The 19,357-nt window shown below is 46.4% G+C and overlaps 1 protein-coding gene across 3 annotated transcripts in view; it reads left to right on the top strand.

Annotated features, from left to right (window-relative positions):
- Positions 1–19,357, top strand: part of REV3L (REV3 like, DNA directed polymerase zeta catalytic subunit) — a 251,234-nt gene that overhangs the window by 195,750 nt on the left and 36,127 nt on the right. For 2 of the 3 annotated variants that reach the window (XM_073337056.1, XM_073337055.1), the window contains exons 22-24: positions 3,864–4,005; positions 10,270–10,514; positions 16,064–16,172. In XM_073337056.1, coding sequence (XP_073193157.1) covers positions 3,864–4,005; positions 10,270–10,514; positions 16,064–16,172 — 496 coding nt within the window. Of the gene's footprint in view, positions 1–3,050; positions 3,235–3,863; positions 4,006–10,269; positions 10,515–16,063; positions 16,173–19,357 lie in introns of those variants that run through there. The other variant, XM_073337057.1, reaches the window with a different exon arrangement.

The following is a 19,357-nucleotide window of genomic DNA, read 5'->3' as shown; positions in this document are numbered from 1 at the left end:
GTGGCACCTTAGAGACTAACCAATTTATTTGAGCATGAGCTTTCGTGAGCTACAGCTCACTTCATCAGATGCATACCGTGGAAACTGCAGCAGACTTTATATACACACAGAGATCATGAAACAACACCTCCTCCCACCCCACTGTCCTGCTGGTAATAGCTTATCTAAAGTGACCATCAAGTTGGGCCATTTCCAGCACAAATCCAGGTTTTCTCACCCTCCACCCCCCCCACACACAAACTCACTCTCCTGCTGGTAATAGCAAATCCAAAGTGACAACTCTCTACACAATGTGCATGATAATCAAGGTGGGCCATTTCCTGCACAAATCCAGGTTCTCTCACCCCCTCCCCCCCCTCCAAAACACAGACACACACAAACTCACTATCCTGCTGGTAATAGCTCATCCGAAGTGACCACTCTCCCTACAATGTGCATGGTAATCAAGGTGGGCCATGTCCAGCACAAATCCAGGCTTTCTCACCCACCCCCCCTTTTCCCGGGGACACACACACACACAAACTCACTGTCCTGCTGGCAATAGCTCATCCAAACTGACCACTCTCCCAGTTTAAATCCAAGTTTAACCAGAACGTCTGGGGGGGTCGGGGGGGAGGAAAAAACAAGGGGAAATAGGCTACCTTGCATAATGACTTAGCCACTCCCAGTCTCTATTTAAGCCTAAATTAATAGTATCCAATTTGCAAATGAATTCCAATTCAGCAGTTTCTCGCTGGAGTCTGGATTTGAAGTTTTTTTGTTTTAAGATAGCGACCTTCATGTCTGTGATTGCGTGACCAGAGAGATTGAAGTGTTCTCCGACTGGTTTATGAATGTTATAATTCTTGACATCTGATTTGTGTCCATTTATTCTTTTACGTAGAGACTGTCCAGTTTGACCAATGTAAATGGCAGAGGGGCATTGCTGGCACATGATGGCATATATCACATTGGTGGATGTGCAGGTGAACGAGCCTCTGATAGTGTGGCTGATGTTATTAGGCCCTGTGATGGTGTCCCCTGAATAGATATGTGGGCACAGTTGGCAACGGGCTTTGTTGCAAGGATAGGTTCCTGGGTTAGTGGTTCTGTTGTGTGGTATGTGGTTGTTGGTGAGTATTTGCTTCAGGTTGCGGGGCTGTCTGTAGGCAAGGACTGGCCTGTCTCCCAAGATTTGTGAGAGTGTTGGGTCATCCTTTAGGATAGGTTGTAGATCCTTAATAATGCGTTGGAGGGGTTTTAGTTGGGGGCTGAAGGTGACGGCTAGTGGCGTTCTGTTATTTTCTTTGTTAGGCCTGTCCTGTAGTAGGTAACTTCTGGGAACTCTTCTGGCTCTATCAATCTGTTTCTTCACTTCCGCAGGTGGGTATTGTAATTGTAAGAAAGCTTGACAGAGACCTTGTAGGTGTTTGTCTCTGTCTGAGGGGTTGGAGCAAATACAGTTGTATCGCAGAGCTTGGCTGTAGACGATGGATCATGTGGTGTGGTCAGGGTGAAAGCTGGAGGCATGTAGGTAGGAATAGCGGTCAGTAGGTTTCCGGTATAGGGTGGTGTTTATGTGACCATTGTTTATTAGCACTGTAGTGTCCAGGAAGTGGATCTCTTGTGTGGACTGGACCAGGCTGAGGTTGGTGGTGGGATGGAAGTTGTTGAAATCATGGTGGAATTCCTCAAGGGCTTCTTTTCCATGGGTCCAGATGATGAAGATGTCATCAATATAGCGCAAGTAGAGTAGGGGCTTTAGGGGACGAGAGCTGAGGAAGCGTTGTTCTAAATCAGCCATAAAAATGTTGGCATACTGTGGGGCCATGCGGGTACCCATAGCAGTGCCGCTGATCTGAAGGTATACATTGTCCCCAAATGTAAAATAGTTATGGGTAAGGACAAAGTCACAAAGTTCAGCCACCAGGTTAGCCGTGACATTATCGGGGATAGTGTTCTTGATGGCTTGTAGTCCATCTTTTTGTGGAATGTTGGTGTAGAGGGCTTCTACATCCATAGTGGCCAGGATAGTGTTAACAGGAAGATCACCGATGGATTGAAGTTTCCTCAGGAAGTCAGTGGTGTCTCGAAGGTAGCTGGGAGTGCTGGTAGCGTAGGGCCTGAGGAGGGAGTCTACATAGCCAGACAGTCCTGCTGTCAGGGTGCCAATGCCTGAGATGATGGGGCGCCCAGGATTTCCAGGTTTATGGATTTTGGGTAGTAGATAGAATATCCCAGGTCGGGGTTCCAGGGGTGTGTCTGTGCGGATTTGATCTTGTGCTTTTTCAGGAAGTTTCTTGAGCAGATGCTGTAGTTGCTTTTGGTAACTCTCAGTGGGATCATAGGGTAATGGCTTGTAGAAACTGGTGTTGGAGAGCTGCCGAGCAGCCTCTTGTTCATATTCCGACCTATTCATGATGACAACACCACCTCCTTTGTCAGCCTTTTTGATTATGATGTCAGAGTTGTTTCTGAGGCTGTGGATGGCATTGCGTTCCGCATGGCTGAGGTTATGGGGCAAGTGATGCTGCTTTTCCACAATTTCAGCCCGTGCACGTCGGCGGAAGCACTGTATGTAGAAGTCCAGTCTGCTGTTTTGACCTTCAGGAGGAGTCCACCTAGAATCCTTCTTTCTGCAGTGTTGGTAGGGAGGCCTCTGTGGATTAGTATGTTGTTCAGAGGTATTTTGGAAATATTCCTTGAGTCGGAGACGTCGAAAATAGGATTCTAGGTCACCACAGAACTGTATCATGTTCGTGGGGGTGGAGGGGCAGAAGAAGAGGCCCCGAGATAGGACAGCTGCTTCTGCTGGGCTGAGAGTATAGTTGGATAGGTTAACAATATTGCTAGGTGGGTTGAGGGAACCATTGCTGTGGCCCATTGTAGCATGTAGTAGTTTAGAAAGTTTAGTGTCCTTTTTCTTTTGTAGAGAAGCAAAGTGTGCGTTGTAAATGGCTTGTCTAGTTTTAGTAAAATCCAGCCACGAGGAAGTTTGTGTGGAAGGTTGGTTTTTTATGAGAGTATCCATTTTTGAGAGCTCATTCTTAATCTTTCCCTGTTTGCTGTAGAGGATGTTGATCAGGTGATTCCGCAGTTTCTTTGAGAGCGTGTGGCACAAGCTGTCAGCATAGTCTGTGTGGTATGTAGATTGTAATGGATTTTTTACCTTCAGTCCTTGACATACATGTCATGCTTTCTTTAAAGCTTAACTGCATTTTGAGTGGGTGAGAGATGGAAAATTAAACATTTATTTTAAATTGTAAATTAAACTGACAGTAATCTGTAAACATGTAGGGTTGCTTCTACACTATGTGGAGATTGCTAAAACATAGCATCAGTTTGACATCCAGACCTATCAGTTGTGTTGGGGCCTTGAAAACAAAGGTGGTGATAATTAGATTGGTTATGTTGCCTCCTCTTGATTTTCTTTCTCTATGCAAAAAATCTGCATTTATCCAGGCAAAGTCAAGTCTCAAATTCTGTGGTGTAGTTTCTCTTCTCTTTGGGCAGAAAGAAGAATACAGTGTGTATATATAATATTTTTTTAAAGATTTTTATATATATATATATATATAATATATATATATATATATATATAATACACACACACATCTTTTAGAGAATTTGAGACTGTCTTTATGTCAGCAACTTGCAAAACCAAATTCTGCATAAGTCTTAGAATTCATAGGAGTAAGTTTGTGCGCTTCACAATTTTGAAAGAATCATATAAATATGTCTCATGGGAAACCAGGAAACACGTTTTCCCATCTGTAACACCTGGTCAAAGTATACATTTTTTCAGTAAAAAGAACAGCAATCTTTGTACATGATCAAACTTCCTGGCTCCCTGATGTTTATAACCTAGGTGTTTGCTTTCACAGATGGAAAGTGGTTGATCACTACATTAGCCGTGTCCGTGGGAATCTCCAAATGTTAGAACAGCTGGACTTGATTGGTAGAACCAGTGAAATGGCAAGGCTTTTTGGAATTCAGTTCTTGCATGTACTAACAAGAGGCTCACAGGTAAGTTTCAACTTTCCTGATACTTTTTGAATGAAAAATATTGTGTGCAAAGTTTGTTTTGCGCCTTATTTATACTTTGTCTTCAGTTATTTTTTGTTAAATACGGAGGATTACATTGTGCAATACAGTGGTTGAAATATTAAATTAAAGAAAGTCAGGAAATTCAAAAGCAGCGGTAATGTGGCCACATTGAACATTCTGTTTTATAGACATATTGTGTAGTGTTGTCTACAGTTAGTTGCCCAAACATATTCATTCTAAAGGACCTCTTGCTGTTGCTTATAATTACTTTAATGTTACTTTTAGGGCTGAAATTTTCCATGCTTGGCCTTAGACTGAAAATGAAATTTCTGTTAAAAGTTGTTGAGAAAAATGGTTCATCATGCTCAAGAAAGTTGAGAGGACTTTCTTAGATGTGCAGAGGTGTGTGAAATATGTTCAAAATCACATATTCTAATGAGGAAGAGCTCTGCAGAAGCTGAGTTAGATGTACATTGCAGGAACCGTGATTTTACTTAGTGCACATATTGTTCAGGACACAATATTCTATTACTGTCAAGCAAATGTTTCTGGAAGACCTCAGTGAAATGGTTGAATATGTAGTACATGAGGCAGAGGGCCAGATGTTGAACAGTGAAATATCCACTGTATACCTTTCAGCCTAGCTGCTGAATGAGGCAGAGGACCTCTAGGAACAAAATTGTACACAATCATGTAATTAAGAACTGTATTGTAATGTATATATGCTGGGGCAGAGTCAAGCTGGCACAGGCAATTCGAACTTTGGCATTTCCATCACTCTGAGGGCTTGTCTGCACAGGGAGTTTATTGCACACTGAGTTAATCTGCTATTTCTGAATTCTATCCCCTGAGGTTTATCCCAGTCTTGGGAGTTGGTGTTGATGCTTGCTCCCCTTAGCCATGTGTGCTTAGGGGCAGTGTTTGTGGCTTGCAGCCAGTGCTGTGTCTTGGCAGTAATTGTATGAGTGTGGGTTGTTGCTGCCTCAAGATGTGCGTTCCCCAGTTTGGGATTTGCAATTAAAGTTGTGTTTTGGTGATACTTATATAGATCCAGGTTGTTGCCAAGTCAGAATGTGATCCAGTTTGGGGCTTGCACTTCAGGCTGTTCCTGATTGGGCATGAGGGGGCTGAGATGAAGAGTGAGGGGGGTCACCAGGGTACGAGGGTAGGGGCTGGATAGTAATCTCCTCTGCATCCCCTTTAGGCTGTTCTAACTACTTGATGACATTACACTGAGGAGAGTGACCAGGAGGCAGAGAAGGTCTTATTCCAAAAGGCATGGGCAGACCAGCAAGATATGCTGCTGCTGTTCACCACATGGTCCCCTCTAAAGTGCTGCAGGAGTGGAAGACCCGCAGAGGGTTATGAGGATCTTCTTTATAACTCTGCTGGTGGTATTGTTATATCAGTTTGGGCAAGGTAGAAGTAATCAACTTTGTCTCTCTATATTATCTATATGTATTATGTTCCTAAATAAATTAATATCTATTATTATTCTTCGAGTGGTTCTGCATTATCCCTCTTACGGATATTGTTCTGCATCGTGGTGCCTAACAGTAGAACCTTCTCCATGCGGTGTCTTTTAGAGCGCTCATGCGTCCCCTCCTCCTGTCAGCATCTCCAAACATTCTGAAGTCAAGACTATATAAGGAGGTGCAGAGCCCTCTGCCATCTCAGTTCCTTCCAACCACGTGCCAAAGATGCAAGTGAACTGATCCATTTGGATTGGGTGGCCATTTCTCCATCCTTAGTGTCTTGTTAATTGTTTAGTATAGTTTGTGATAAGTATAGATAGGTTAGTTAGTAGCTTGGTTTTGGGTTATGGCTGAACTGAAGAAAAAGAAGAAGCAGGGATTCAAATGGTGTGCTTCGTACCTAGCTATCTTCCTGGGATCAAGCGACCACACTAGGTGCCTCAAGTGCTTGGGAGAGGGCCACTCGCCGTCTGGGTTTTCTGTCTTCCAGACTTTCACATCGAGAGCTTTCATGGAGAGGCGGAACAGGTTGCAGGTGCTTCTCCTTAAAAAGGCGCTTGAGGCTAAACCCGCTGAATCTGGACACTTGTTGGATCCAAGGTTTGAGACCAGTTTCAGATCCTGTGACTTCTTCCAGCAAGTTGAAGCAGTTTCAAATTGCCAGGAAGTCAGAGCCCTCATTGGATTGGGCTCCAGGTCCTGCAGCTTGAGCAGTCAGGTCTTTGATGTTACCGTTGATGGAGAGGGGCAAACCACTTACGATTGAACCAAGAGCCATTTCCTGTGCCATCCAAGTTTTCAGCGGCAGCCTTGACCTCTACTCCAGTTCCAGATCCATCTTTGGATCCGAGGAGGACTTTTACTTTGGTGGGATGTGTACACTGTGCAACTTCAAAGCGTTCCTCGGACCCAACTGAGAAACAGACAGTCTCAAGAAAGAGATAAACTTTGCCAGTTCCTAGATCTGCATTATCTTCACCTAAAAAACAGAGAAGAATAGAGATTAGTCTTTCTCTGGATCAGTTTGTATCTCATCTTCCTAAGACTCCTTAAGGATTTCCATGAAGCACTTTCTTTCCATTTATTTCTGTCCATTTTACGAGGCCGTTGCTGTCTGTGTTCCATAGTGGATCCAAGGCTGGATCTGTATCCAGAAGAGGATAGAGAAAGACTAGAGAGACCTGTTTCCTCATGGTTTGTTCCCCCTTTTGGTCCTCCGTCTGCAGGTATGTTCCTGATTCCCAGTTGCTGGGGAGATTGGCAGTCCTGGACTCCAAGGCTTTTTGTGGGATGTCACACGAATTTAATTATCCTCCATATGGATGGTGAGTGATGTTTCATTTGTAAAGGATACGGCTGCAGAGAAATCCCTAGATCTGCTTCCACCTGATCCGTCTGCATCTTAGACAGTGGTGGCTGATACTCTGTCTGCAGAAGATGATGAGGAGATGGAGATGGTGAGACAGACTACAATGTTGATTTGTCACCAGATGAGCATGTGCTGGGGCTTCTGCCTCTTTCCGTTGTGAGGATGCTCTACAGTTTCATGACCTTATGGATCACATGATGTCCATGTTGAACTTACCTTCAGTAACTGGGGAGGAAAATCCCATCTGGGGTTTTCTTGGGGCTACTTTCAAGAGTAGGATGTCATTACCAAACCACGATTGTCTGCTGCAGCCTTTTAAGACTGTGTGGTCCATTCTTGTCTCTTGCAAGCTATTTCCAAGTAGGCAGACAAATTATATCAGATACCCTCTGAGGGATTTTCATATTTTCACACAGGCCCTGTACTTAATTTGCTGGTGATGGCTGATGCCAGAATCAGGTCAAGGTCTGGACGAGCACATTCTACTCCTGCTGATAGAGAAGGGGAAAATAATGACTCCCTGGGGAGAAAGGTGTTCTCTTCTGCCTACTTTGATATTAAGGTGGCAAATTACTAAGGAGTTAGGCCCCATTATCAATTCCTCCTGTGGGAAAATGACACTCTTTGTGCAGGATTTGCCAGATAACAAAAGGAAATTGGCAAATGCAATTCTAATCAAAGGTCACAATTTGGCAAAGCATACTCCCAGGTCTTAATTTGATGCCTTGGACTCTTCTGCTAGAGTGTTAGCTTCTGCAATTACTCTGAGGAGTCATGCTTGTCTTTGCTCCTCCTCTCTGGTCCAGATGGTGGCTTGGATGCAGGGAAAATCTGATTATCCTGTCTTAGGTTCCATATCTTGTACTTGAAAATATTTAGTGCACTTAAAAACTGAGGGGTTATCTAATTCATCTTTGAAAGTTTATTTGGTGGCTATCTCAGCTTACCATATTTTTTTTGAATGTAGATTGCCATTAGTGCTTGATTTGGTTAAGAAATGTATGAAATAATTATGTAATATGTATGCCCTTTTGAGCAAGCCTGTCCCTCCTTGGGTTGTTAATTTGGTCTAGTGTGTACTCGTGAAACGATCTTTTGAATCCTTAGCTGAGTGGTGTTTGTATTATTTGTCTATTACGACAGCATTCATTATTGCAGTAACGTCAGCCAGAAGGTTGAGTGAATTAAGTGTCTTGATGGCTGAGCCACCTTTTATTTATAGGCAACCATTGATCCACTGGGTCATGGTGTACATGTAAAAGGTCTAGTCTTTTATGTCTTTTCATAAAGATAAGGCGGTTCTGAGGCCTGATCTCATGTTTTTGCCAAGAGTGTTTTCTGAATTTCACATCCATCAGACAATTAATTTGCTGGTATTTTTCCCAAAACTGCATACTAAGAAAGGGAAATCTATTTTACATACTTTGGATGCAAGAAGAGCCCTTGCACTTTATTTAAATAGAGCTAAAATTTTTGAAATATCGTCTACATTATTCATGTTTTATGCTAACAATCACGTGAGTTATTCTGTCTCCCCACAGATTATTTCTCTGTAGATTAAACAATGTACTGTTAATGTCATACATTTGCGGGTATTCCTGCACCTATGACAGTATGGTCTCATTCCACCAGAGCTGTGACAATGTCTTTTGCTTGCCTTAAGCAAGTCCCTGTTTCTGAAATTTGTAGGGTTGCAACCTGGAGTTCTATATACACTTTTACTAACCATGCTTTCAATATGGCTTCTAGGGCTGATGATAATTTGGTAGAGGGTTGCTTCTGTCTCTGTTCAGTTAGGACTCTGTTCCCTCCTCCATGTTATTGTCAGCACTGCTTATCAAACTACTCGTAAATGGTAGTACTTAGCCACTGAAAGAAAAAATGAAGGTTACTTTGTAATTGGATTTCTTCAAGATGGCTCTGCAAATTCAAACTTCCCACCCACGTTCCCTTCTGTCTCAGAGTTCCTTTGTTCTGTGCCTCTGGGTTGGTGGCAGAAGGAACTGAGATGGTAGATTTCAGAGTAGCAGCCGTGTTAGTCTGTATTTGCAAAAAGAAAAGGAGTACTTGTGGCACCTTAGAGACTAACAAATTTATTTGAGCATAAGCTTTCGTGAGCTACAGCTCACTTCATCGGATGAAGTGTGCTGTAGCTCACGAAAGCTTATGCTCAAATTGAGCTGTAGCTCACGAAAGCTTATGCTCAAATAAATTTGTTAGTCTCTAAGGTGCCACAAGTACTCCTTTTCTTTTTGAGATGGTAGAGGGCTCTGTGTCCCCTTATATAGCCTCTTCCTCAAAATGTTCAGAGACACTGAGGGGACAGGGAGGAGGAAGCAGTGAGCACTCATAACACACTGCTTAGAGAGGGTTCTACTGTTTGACACCAGTAGGCATTACGATATCTATAAATGGGACTGTTCAGAGCCATCTTGAAGAACTCTGGTTACAAGTAAGTAACCTTCATTTCCTAAATAAATCCAAATCTTAGAATTATAGTACTTTGCACTTTTATAGACCCTTTCAAAGGATCTCAGAGCATTTTTATATATATAGAATTCTGAGGTTCTTTTTGTAATATTAGTGCCTACACCTGTCCATAACTCTCATACTACTGGTGGTGGTGTCATATTAGTTTTGGCAAGGTAGAAGTACTCACTTTGCCATGCTTTATTATCTTGCCTATGCTCCCCAAGCAGCATAAAGGAGGCAGTGTGATCTAATGGATAGGAATGGACCTGCTGGTCAGAAGGCTGATTGGGTTCTATTCCTGGCTCTACCACTGACCCTGAGGAGCAAATTTGGGCAAATCATTTATCTGTCTGTTTCTGCGTGTGTAAAGCAGACTGAATTACACTTACCTTGCATCATAAAATGCTACATAAAAGCTGTTCTGTGGAACACAATTATTAACATGATACAGATCACATTAATATATTTAAATTTTCTTGGTCATTATGGAATAAGGTTCCTGCACAATTTTCTGTTGAAAATGGTAAGTAAGAATTGCATGTTCTCATTGTTGCTTTTGCACAACAGTCTTTGAACCTAACAAAAACATGGTAAGAACTTGCACACTGGAAGTGGTCATAACCACATGTATGTTATATATTGGTTTGGGCATTCATTTTGCAGATAGTAGATGTACATCAAAAGTGCAGTGTTTTCAGTACTTATCCCTAAAAGACATAGAAACACAAGAAAGAATTCCAGCACATACGTTAGAAAGGTGTACATTAAAAATAAAAATTAGTGTGACTGTATTCTATTGCAAAACTTGCTATCTCTGGTTTAAGGGCAGCACAGCCCAAATGCATATTCATATGGATATAATACTTAGCATGCATATTGCACTTTAGACATATTAACTATAATTGTATATTCAATTTTGTTTTGCAGTATCGTGTGGAGTCAATGATGCTGCGTATTGCTAAACCAATGAATTATATCCCTGTGACGCCTAGTGTCCAGCAGCGAGCTCAAATGAAAGCCCCACAGTGTATTCCCCTAATAATGGAGCCAGAGTCCCGCTTCTACAGTAACGCTGTTCTTGTATTAGATTTCCAGTCGTTATATCCTTCTATTGTGATAGCATACAATTACTGTTTTTCAACCTGCCTGGGACATATTGAGAACTTAGGAAAGTAAGTTATTTTTCTTGTTTATATAAACTTTGATCCTGCGAGGAATTGAGCATCTTTTGTAAGGTGCTGAGAACTTTTATCTTCCATCGAAGACCATGGAAGTTGAGAGTGAATATCATCTCAAAGGGTTACAATAAAAAATAGTGCGAAGTTTCACCAATAATTTTTTTAAAATATGCAATTATGAGTGCTGTTCTAAAACAATTATCTTTGAAAATTGGACTCTGACTGTTTAAGGGTGAATCAGAGTCCAGATAGAGTCTTGTTGGTCTCTTCTCTATTTTGCCATAACCATATGCATGTGTGTATAAAATACAAAATTTTTGCCACTATAATTCAAAGATTTTAGTCTAAGAAATTAAAATGTGATATCTAAATTCCTTTAGACATTTTCCAAACTGAACTAACATGCTTCTTCGAGTGACTGCTCATATTGATTCCAATTAGATGTGAGGACACCACGTGCACAGTCATCGGAAAGTTTTTCCCGTAGCAGCACCCGTCGTGTTGGCTGTGGAGCCCCCGGGAGTGGTGCCTTTATGGCACTTAATATATGATCCTGCCAACCTGATGCTTCCTCAGTTCCTTCTTACCGCCAGCAACGGTCCTTGGAACTGTAAAAAGAAAAGGAGTACTTGTGGCATCTTACAGACTAACAAATTTATTTGAGCATAAGCTTTCGTGAGCTACAGCTCACTTCTTCTTTTTGAGAATACAGACTAACACGGCTGCTACGCTGAAACCCGTTGGAACTGTGGTGACTTGCTTAGCAAGCTCTCCTCATTTTCCCTAGCTTTCAGTTTAGCTTAGTTCACAGTTATTCCTAGCCTTGTTAAGGTTAGTTTCAGTGTTTTTGATTGTTAGAGCAGATAGCCGTTGGGAGTGGGGTGTCTTCCCCTTCACCCCAACCACGTTCCCCGTTGGGAGTCGGGGTATGCGTAAGTCCCAAGGGTTCAAGCCCTGCAAATCCTGCAAGAAGCCCAGGCCAATGGGCAACCCCCACGACACTTGCTTAAAGTGGCTGAGGGAAGCACACCAAGCAGACAAGTGCAGGATTTGTAAAGGGTTTCACCCCAGAAAAAAAAAGAGTGACTTTCGCCTTAAGCAGCTCCTTATGGAGGCGGCACTTAGACAGCAACCTACATCGGTGTGGCAAGACCCGGCACCAAGCTCGTCAGTGCACAGCACCCCAGCAACAGTGGTAGAAGCAGCACCATGGAAGGACTCTAGGAGAGACCCACAGCACCAGCACTGAAACCAGCAGGATCAACCCAGCACCAGTCCCATTCCCCAGTGCACCAGAAGCAGGGGAGGCGTGGATCTCCAACTCAGAGACCCACCCCTTTGGAGCAGCCAGTGGGGCGCGTTCCAGAGAGGAGCACCCAGGGCAGAAGACTTTGGAGCCGGTATCATCGACTTTGGCCCCACAAGGGGGACCGTTGAGTCTGGTGCCATTGGACTCCCTGAGCCTGGTCATTGAGGAGGTTGTGCCAGTGCTCCCGATCACGATGGCGATCCTCATGCCGATCCCCATCACACAGCAGATCCCGTTCCCGGCAGTGGTCATCCTGGCACGGGTCAGCATCCCAGCACAAACCCCGATCTCAGTACCACTCCAGATCTCAGCACTGCTCTCCAGCCTTGTGGCACCACCCCCCAGTTCAGCTCCACTTGGTACTGCTCTGTCCATCATGGTCCCGGTCCCCGTCTTTGGACTTGGAGATGGGGTCTAGATACTCAGAGTGGGGCTGGCACCGGTCAGGCCGTGGAAGGCCTGAGGTGGGGGCAGGGCCATGGTCTGCGTAGTGGCAGGGACTAGTGCAGTAGCCATTTTGGACCCCATGGGTGTACCACTAGGCCCAGGGCACCCAATCCAAAGGTTCCCGTTCGGCGGCCTCTGAACCACGGGTGCCAGAGGCATCAGTCAGTCACCCCACCCTTAGGGGTGCCAAGAAGGTACTGGTTGCACTACTTCCCCTGGAACCAACCCCAGTTCCTGAGCCTGATCCAGGTGTGGTTGACCCCTGCAGAGAGGCAGGACAGGAGGCCCCTGGAGACGAACGGGGTCAGGAGGACCCTGTTCCCCCATTAGCCTCCTCGTCATCCTCCCCGGAGGAGGCAGTTTCAGGCACCTCCATCTCTGGACTGGCCCCCATAGACAGCCATGCCCACCAGGACTGCCTTCACAGGGTACGCGAAATACGGGCCTCCAGGCTGAGGAGGTGGTGGAATCAGAGGACCTCATGGTTGACATCCTATCCCCAGATGGCTCGTTGAGGGTGGTCTACCCCTCATCAAGACTATACAGGCCAATGCTAAAACCATTTGGCAGACCCTGGCCTCCATCCCTCCCACTACAAGGGGTGTGGAGAGGAAGTATTCCGTCCCATCCAAGGGGTATGAATACCTCTTCACGCACCTGCAGCCTGCTCAGTGGTGGTGGCTGTAGTAAATGAAAAGAAGAGGCAGGGACAACAAGCCCCAGCACTTAAGACCAAGGACACCAAGTGCCTAGATTTATTTGGGCGCAAAGTGTATTCCATGGGGGGGTTGCAAGTCAGGCTTGCCAACCAGCAGGCAATTCTGAGTAGTTACAGCTTGAATTCCTGGAACTCGATGCTCAAGTTTAAGGAGCTGGTGCCAACAGAATCCAGGGAGGAGTTTGGAGCGATAGTGGAGGAGAGCAAGGTGGTGGCATGGACCTCTTTACAGGCCTCACTGGACTCTGCGGACGCAGTGGCGCGCACCTTGTCCTCCAGTATTGCCATGAGGCATAGCTCATGGCTGCAGGCCTCGGAACTCCCACCGAGGTTCAACAGACCCAGCAGGACCTGCCTTTTGATGGGGCAGTTCTGTTTGTGGAGCAGACTGACTCTAGGCTGCAGAGCCTAAAGGACTACAGGGCTACCATGAAATCCTTGGGTGTGTCCACCCCGGCAACGCAACGTAAGCATTTCCATCCTCAGCAGCAATAGCAGCACTCCTATCCTCCTCGGCCGAGGCAGGACTTTTACAGCAGAAGGGGCAGGAATGGCAGATGCAAGCCTTCAAACCCCCCCGCCTGGGGAGGGCCGGGACCCGGCCCCGACTAAACCATAGTCGGGTTCAAAGCAGGCCTTTTGAAGGTGCGCCCAAGGGCAGCACACCAGCCACAATTCTGGATCCTTCCCCATCTTTCTTGAATCTTCTGTCCCACTTCTACTGTGCTTGGTCCCAAGTAACTTCAGACTGCTGGGTTCTCTGTACGGTAGAAGTGGGATAGTCTCTCCAATTCAGCTCCTACCCTCCCTCCCACCCCCGCTTCCCTGTCTCTCTTCAGTGACCCTTTTCATGAACAACTCCTTATCCAGGAGATGCGGGCACTCCTCGACATGGGATTGGTGGAGGAAGTTCCTCAGGAGCTCAGAGGCAAGGGATTCTATTCCCAATACTTCCTAATCGCCAGACCCATTCTAGATCTGCGAGGACTCAACAAGTTCATGGGAAAGTTGACGTTCCGCATGGTCTCCCTGTGCACAATTATCCCTTCTTTGAATCAGGGAGACTGGTACACTGCCCTTGACGTGAAAGAAGTGTACATCCATATAGCTATTCGGCCTGCACACAGACAATTCCTATGCTTTGTGGTCGACCACAGACATTACCAATTTACAGTCCTTCCATTCGGTCTCCCAACAGCCCCCTGAGTGTTTACCAAGTGCATGTTGGTCGTGGCTGCTTTCCTCCATCGGAGGCAGATATACCCCTACCTTGACAACTGTGAGTGCTCAGGGGCCACACTGGGGGCAGGTGGAATCTCAAATCCGATTGGTCAGATCCACATTCGAGAGACTGGGTCTCCTCCTCAACCTGAACAAGTCAACCTTTTCACCGACCCAAAGAATAGAATTTATCGGGGCAGTGTTGGAATCGGTTCAGGCAAGAGCACTTTTGCCAGCGTCCCGATTCCAATCCATGACAGACATCATTCAAGGCCTCAGGCAATACGACCACTACAGCAAGGGGATGCCTGAGTCTCCTCGGCCACATGGCAGCCTGCACTTACACGACCCGGCATGCCAGACTGAGGCTCAGGCCCCTACAGGCGTGGATCACCATGGCCTATCGCTCAGGATGTGATAGTCTGAATTCAGTGGTCACGGTGCCAGGGCAGGTGCTCGAGTCCCTTCAGTGGTGGCTTGACCCTCGCACAGTGTGCGCACACACCTAATTGGAATGGATATGAGCAACACATCTCGATGAACAACAGTTACGAGAAGGTGAGTAACCGCTTTTTCCTTCTTTATATGTACAGGATATATGGCAATATGTTGTTTTCTTATTTTAATATAAAAGCTGTAGTTTTCCTTACTGATACCTTAATGATCCAAATCTAAGGCTAGACTTAATTATTCAGTACAGTACATTTCCATTTTTAGAGACCAAAATGTTGATTAGTTTTTGTTTTTTTTAAACTGCTGCTTGTTTTAATTGTAAACAACAAACAATAGTTGGAAGAGTTGGGAGATATTTAAAATCATGACCCGGCTTAAGAATAAAGTTTCTCAAGTTTCTAGGGTTGCCAGCTGTCTAATCACACAAACCCAAATACCCTTGCCATGCCCCTGCCATGCCTCTTCCCATAGGCCCTATCCCTTCTCCAAGGCCCCGCCCCCACTCACTCTATCTCCCCTCCCTCCATTGCTCACTCTCCCCCACCCTCACTCACTTTCACCAGGCTGCGGCAAGGGGTTGGGCTCTGGACTGGGGGATGGGGCTGAGGGGTTCGGTGTGTGAGAGGGGGTTCCAGGCTGAGTCTGCGGCAGAGGGTTGGAGTGCAGGAAGGAGGGGGTGCGGGTTCCGGCCAAGAGGCGCTTACCTCAGGTGGGTCTCAGGAAACAACCAGCGTGTCCACTTGGCCAATGGGAGCTGCGGAGTCAGCACTCAGGGCGGGGGCAGTGCACAGAGATCCCCTGGACGCCCCTGTGCCTAGGAGCTGGACATAGCAGTCACTTCCGGGAGCCATGTGGAGTCAGGGCAGGTAGGGAGCCTGCCTTAGCCGCACTGCAATGCTGGACTTTTGGTGGCCTAAAATCTCCCGGATTGGCTTCAGTAGCCTCTGTGAGATTGAGCCTGATTCCGGGAGACTCCCGGCCAATGTGGGCGGGTTGGAAACTCTACAAGTTTCTGATTTGAAATCTTAAACAATTTATAGAAAGATTTATATAGATTACCCAATAAAGCATGTGCAATTTCTAGCTGAGTTTAGATCAAGATTACATGCCTATGAGAAATTGGCCCCTGGGTACCATGGTGATATGTGCAGAACAGATTGACAAAATAGTTTCAGCATAGAATTTGGACACATATAGCTCCTTTGCTTTGAAAGAACGTTACTTGTAACTAAGAAATTTTAAATTGTGGTAGGCTTGTTCATAGTAGTCTGTGACTGTAACCATACTATTTGTGTTGGTGCTATCAATATTTTAGTGTAGACTCTTGCTTCCAATTATTTTGAATGTAAATTAATTGATCATTTTGTGACCTTATTTAATTTTCTTCTTTACTAGATTTGATGAGTTTAAATTTGGCTGTACATCCCTCAGAGTACCTCCTGACTTACTTTATCAGATTCGGCATGATATCACAGTGTCACCCAATGGAGTGGCTTTTGTCAAGGTACTGAGATTTCATTGCTCATTGACAGACCTTTTCACTTTTAGTTTGTTGGTTAGTCCAAAATTAAACACACTGCTGGTTTAGCAAGAGAAAAAATATTTTGTGTTTTTCAGTGTGTTGTCTTCCAGCACTTGCCAGTACAAATCACAGGATTGGAATTTTGACAATTCAGGAAATAAATATGATAGTTGCATAGTTTTACTTTTACTAGGGTTTCAGTAAAGGCTCATTTCCTCTATTATTGAAATTATATTTCTAATCGTGCAGTGCAGTGATTCAGTGATGTATTTGTACTTCTTAATCATACTGGAATCCCAGTTACCTATGTGTAACCGTTCTTCTTTGAGTGCTTGCTCATGTCAATTCCATTGTAGGTATGTGAATGGTCGGCGGAGACTTTTGCCTTAGCAGTATCCGTAGGGATGGCTGTGGCGCCCTCTGGAGTGCCACACTCATTTAAGGCACCGCCGTCCCTACGCCCTCTCAGTTCCTTCTTACTGCCTGTGGCCTCGAGAGCTCGGTTTAGCCCCTCACCCAGATCCCACCAGCGTGATTGGGGTCCGGACACTGCATCAGCCACGACATCGCAGCAGTGGCAACAAAGAAAGTGGGCCAGCCCAGTGGCCTTTTTGGGGCTCGTGGGGAATGCTGGTCATGGCTATGCCCCCTTCCTAGCGATCTTCGGCTGCTGCCTCAGAGCAACAGCTGGCACCGGACCCCATGCAGCACCGGATGTGCCTGCAGCACCAGTGATACCAGTGGCACTGGGCTCAGAGCATGCCTCTTCCTCAGAGGCCAAGGTTAAGGAAATTGTACCCATCCTAAACCTCCCTCACCTGGAGGGGAAGAAGCCACAGATCCTCCTCCAGTAACCCAGTCATCCTCCTCGTCCCCAGACCAGGCGGTGGCAGGCCCTTCAAGAGCTAGCCCCCCGATGACTTTCAAGTACCATCAGGCTCTGCTCCGGAGAGTGGCGGACAATCTAGGCTTACAGGTGGAGGAGATGGCTGAGCAGACTGACTCATTGTTCAATGTCCTCTCTGCTTCCACCCCAGCCTGCCTTGCCTTGCCAATCCATGAAGGGGTCTTAAAGATTGCCAAGGCCCTGTGGCAAGCTCCCTCATCTATCCCTCCCACTTCCGAAAGGGTAGAGAAAAAATACTTTGTCCCGGCTAAAAGGTTCGAGTGTTTATACACCCATCCACCCCTGGACTCATTGGTCGTCTCCACGACCAACGAAAAGGACAAAACAGCTCCAGTCCTCCTCTACTCCCAAGAATAAAGAGACCAAAAGACTGGATCTCTTCATGAGAAAAATTTATTCTACTGCCAGCTTACAATTCCAGCTGGCAAACCACCAGGCTCACCACTTTAATTTGTGGGATATCTTCCGTAAATTCCAGGAGTCCCTAACCCTCTGGGGGTTAGCCCAGGAGTTTGGTACCCCAGTGGAGGAAGGCACAGCGGCAGCCAGGTGCTCCCTACAAATGGCCTGGGATGCAGTGAACTCTGCAGCTCGGGTAGTCCCGTCGGCGGTTGTGATGAGGCATCACTTGTGACTACAAATGGCGGGCCTCTTGCAGGAGATGCAGAATTCAATCCAAGACCTCCTGTTCGATGGGGTTGGTCTCTTCTCCGAGCAGACAGATGCCAGACTGCATGGGGTAAAGGATACAAAGCCCACCCTTCGTTTGTTAGGTATACATACGCCACAGCCTGCTGGGAAGCCCTTCTAGCTACCCCCACCGCCAAGACCTTGGCTGCCCCACCAGGGTTCTGAAAGAAGAAGGGACAGTACCTTCAGCAGGCATCACCCCTCTTCTTCCCGCTCGCCTGCACAGCCTGGGCCCTCTAAACACCCTGGGGGCCAGAAGCATGCATTCTGCGGGTGTAAGACCCATCTGGGACCTGCGTCGCCGCAACAGTCTCTCAAAGTCTGTCAAGAAGTTGAGGTTCCACATGGTTTCCCTGACCTCCATTATTCCTTCCCTGGATCCGGGAGACTGGTACACCACTCTCGACTTGCAGGACACTTATTTCCATGTTTCCATATTCCCGGGACACAGGCATTTCCTCCATTTTATAGTGAGAGGATGCCATTTCCAGTTCACAGCACTCCCTTTTGGCCTGTTGTCAGTCCCAAGAGTGTTCACCAAGTGCATGGCACTAGTAGCGACTTACCTCAGGTGGCATGGGGTCCACCTGTTCTCATATCTCGCCAACTGGCTCATCAAGGACAGGTCTCTGGAGAGGGTGCAAAGAAGCCTCCATCTGGTTCGCTCCACCTGTCTCAGCCTGGGCCTGTTGATAAACATGGAGAAGTCCATGTTAACACCAGTACAACACACAGAGTTTATCGGGGCAGTTCTCAACTCCACGCAAGCCAGGGCCTTCCTTCTGGAAGTGCAGTTTCAGACCATAGTGGACTTAATCTCCTACATAAAAGCCCACCCGCTCATCGTGGCCTATACATGCCTGCAACTGTTGGGCCGTGTGTATGTATGTGGTCAGCCGTGCCCAGCTTCTTCTGAGGCCCCTACAAACATGGCTGGCCTCAGTTTACATTCCCAGCAGGCACCTCCTGGACCAAGTGGTCATGGTTCCCAGCCATGTCCCAGTGTCTTTAGACTGGTGGTGGAACTCCGAGTTGGTATTGCAAGGTGTTCTCTTTGTGACCCGTCTCCTTTGCTCACCCTGGTCTCGGACACATTGAATCTAGGGTGGGGGGCCCACTTGGGCAAGCTCATCACCCAGAGACATTGGCTGCAGCATGACCTAGCCTTGCACATCAACGTCAGGGAACTCAAAGCGGTCTTGCACGATCTGAAGGGCAAGGTGGTGCAGGTCCTCACAGACAATACGGCTGCGATGTATTACACCAACAGGCAAGGTGGTGCCCCTCTGGGACTTCTGTGTACAGCACAACATCTTCCTGGTAGCGGCCTATCTGCCTGGAACCAGGAACATCCTGGCAGATCACTTCAGCGGGTCCTTCTTGTCTCGCCACAAATGGTCACTCCATGCGGAGGTGGCCAGCCTAATCTTCCGCAGGTGGGGGTCTCCCCAGGTGGACCTTTTTGCATCTCAGCAGAGCAGGAAGTACCATGTGTTGTGCTCTCTACAGGGCAGGGATCAGGGCTCCTTGTCAGATGCCTTCCTGATTCCATAGTCCGGAACGTTGATGT

This window comes from Lepidochelys kempii, chromosome 3 (assembly GCF_965140285.1).
Source record: "Lepidochelys kempii isolate rLepKem1 chromosome 3, rLepKem1.hap1, whole genome shotgun sequence".
NCBI classification, from domain to species: domain Eukaryota; kingdom Metazoa; phylum Chordata; order Testudines; family Cheloniidae; genus Lepidochelys; species Lepidochelys kempii.
Note: the sequence above shows the minus strand (reverse complement) of the source record. Positions and strands in the feature narration are given on the sequence as shown.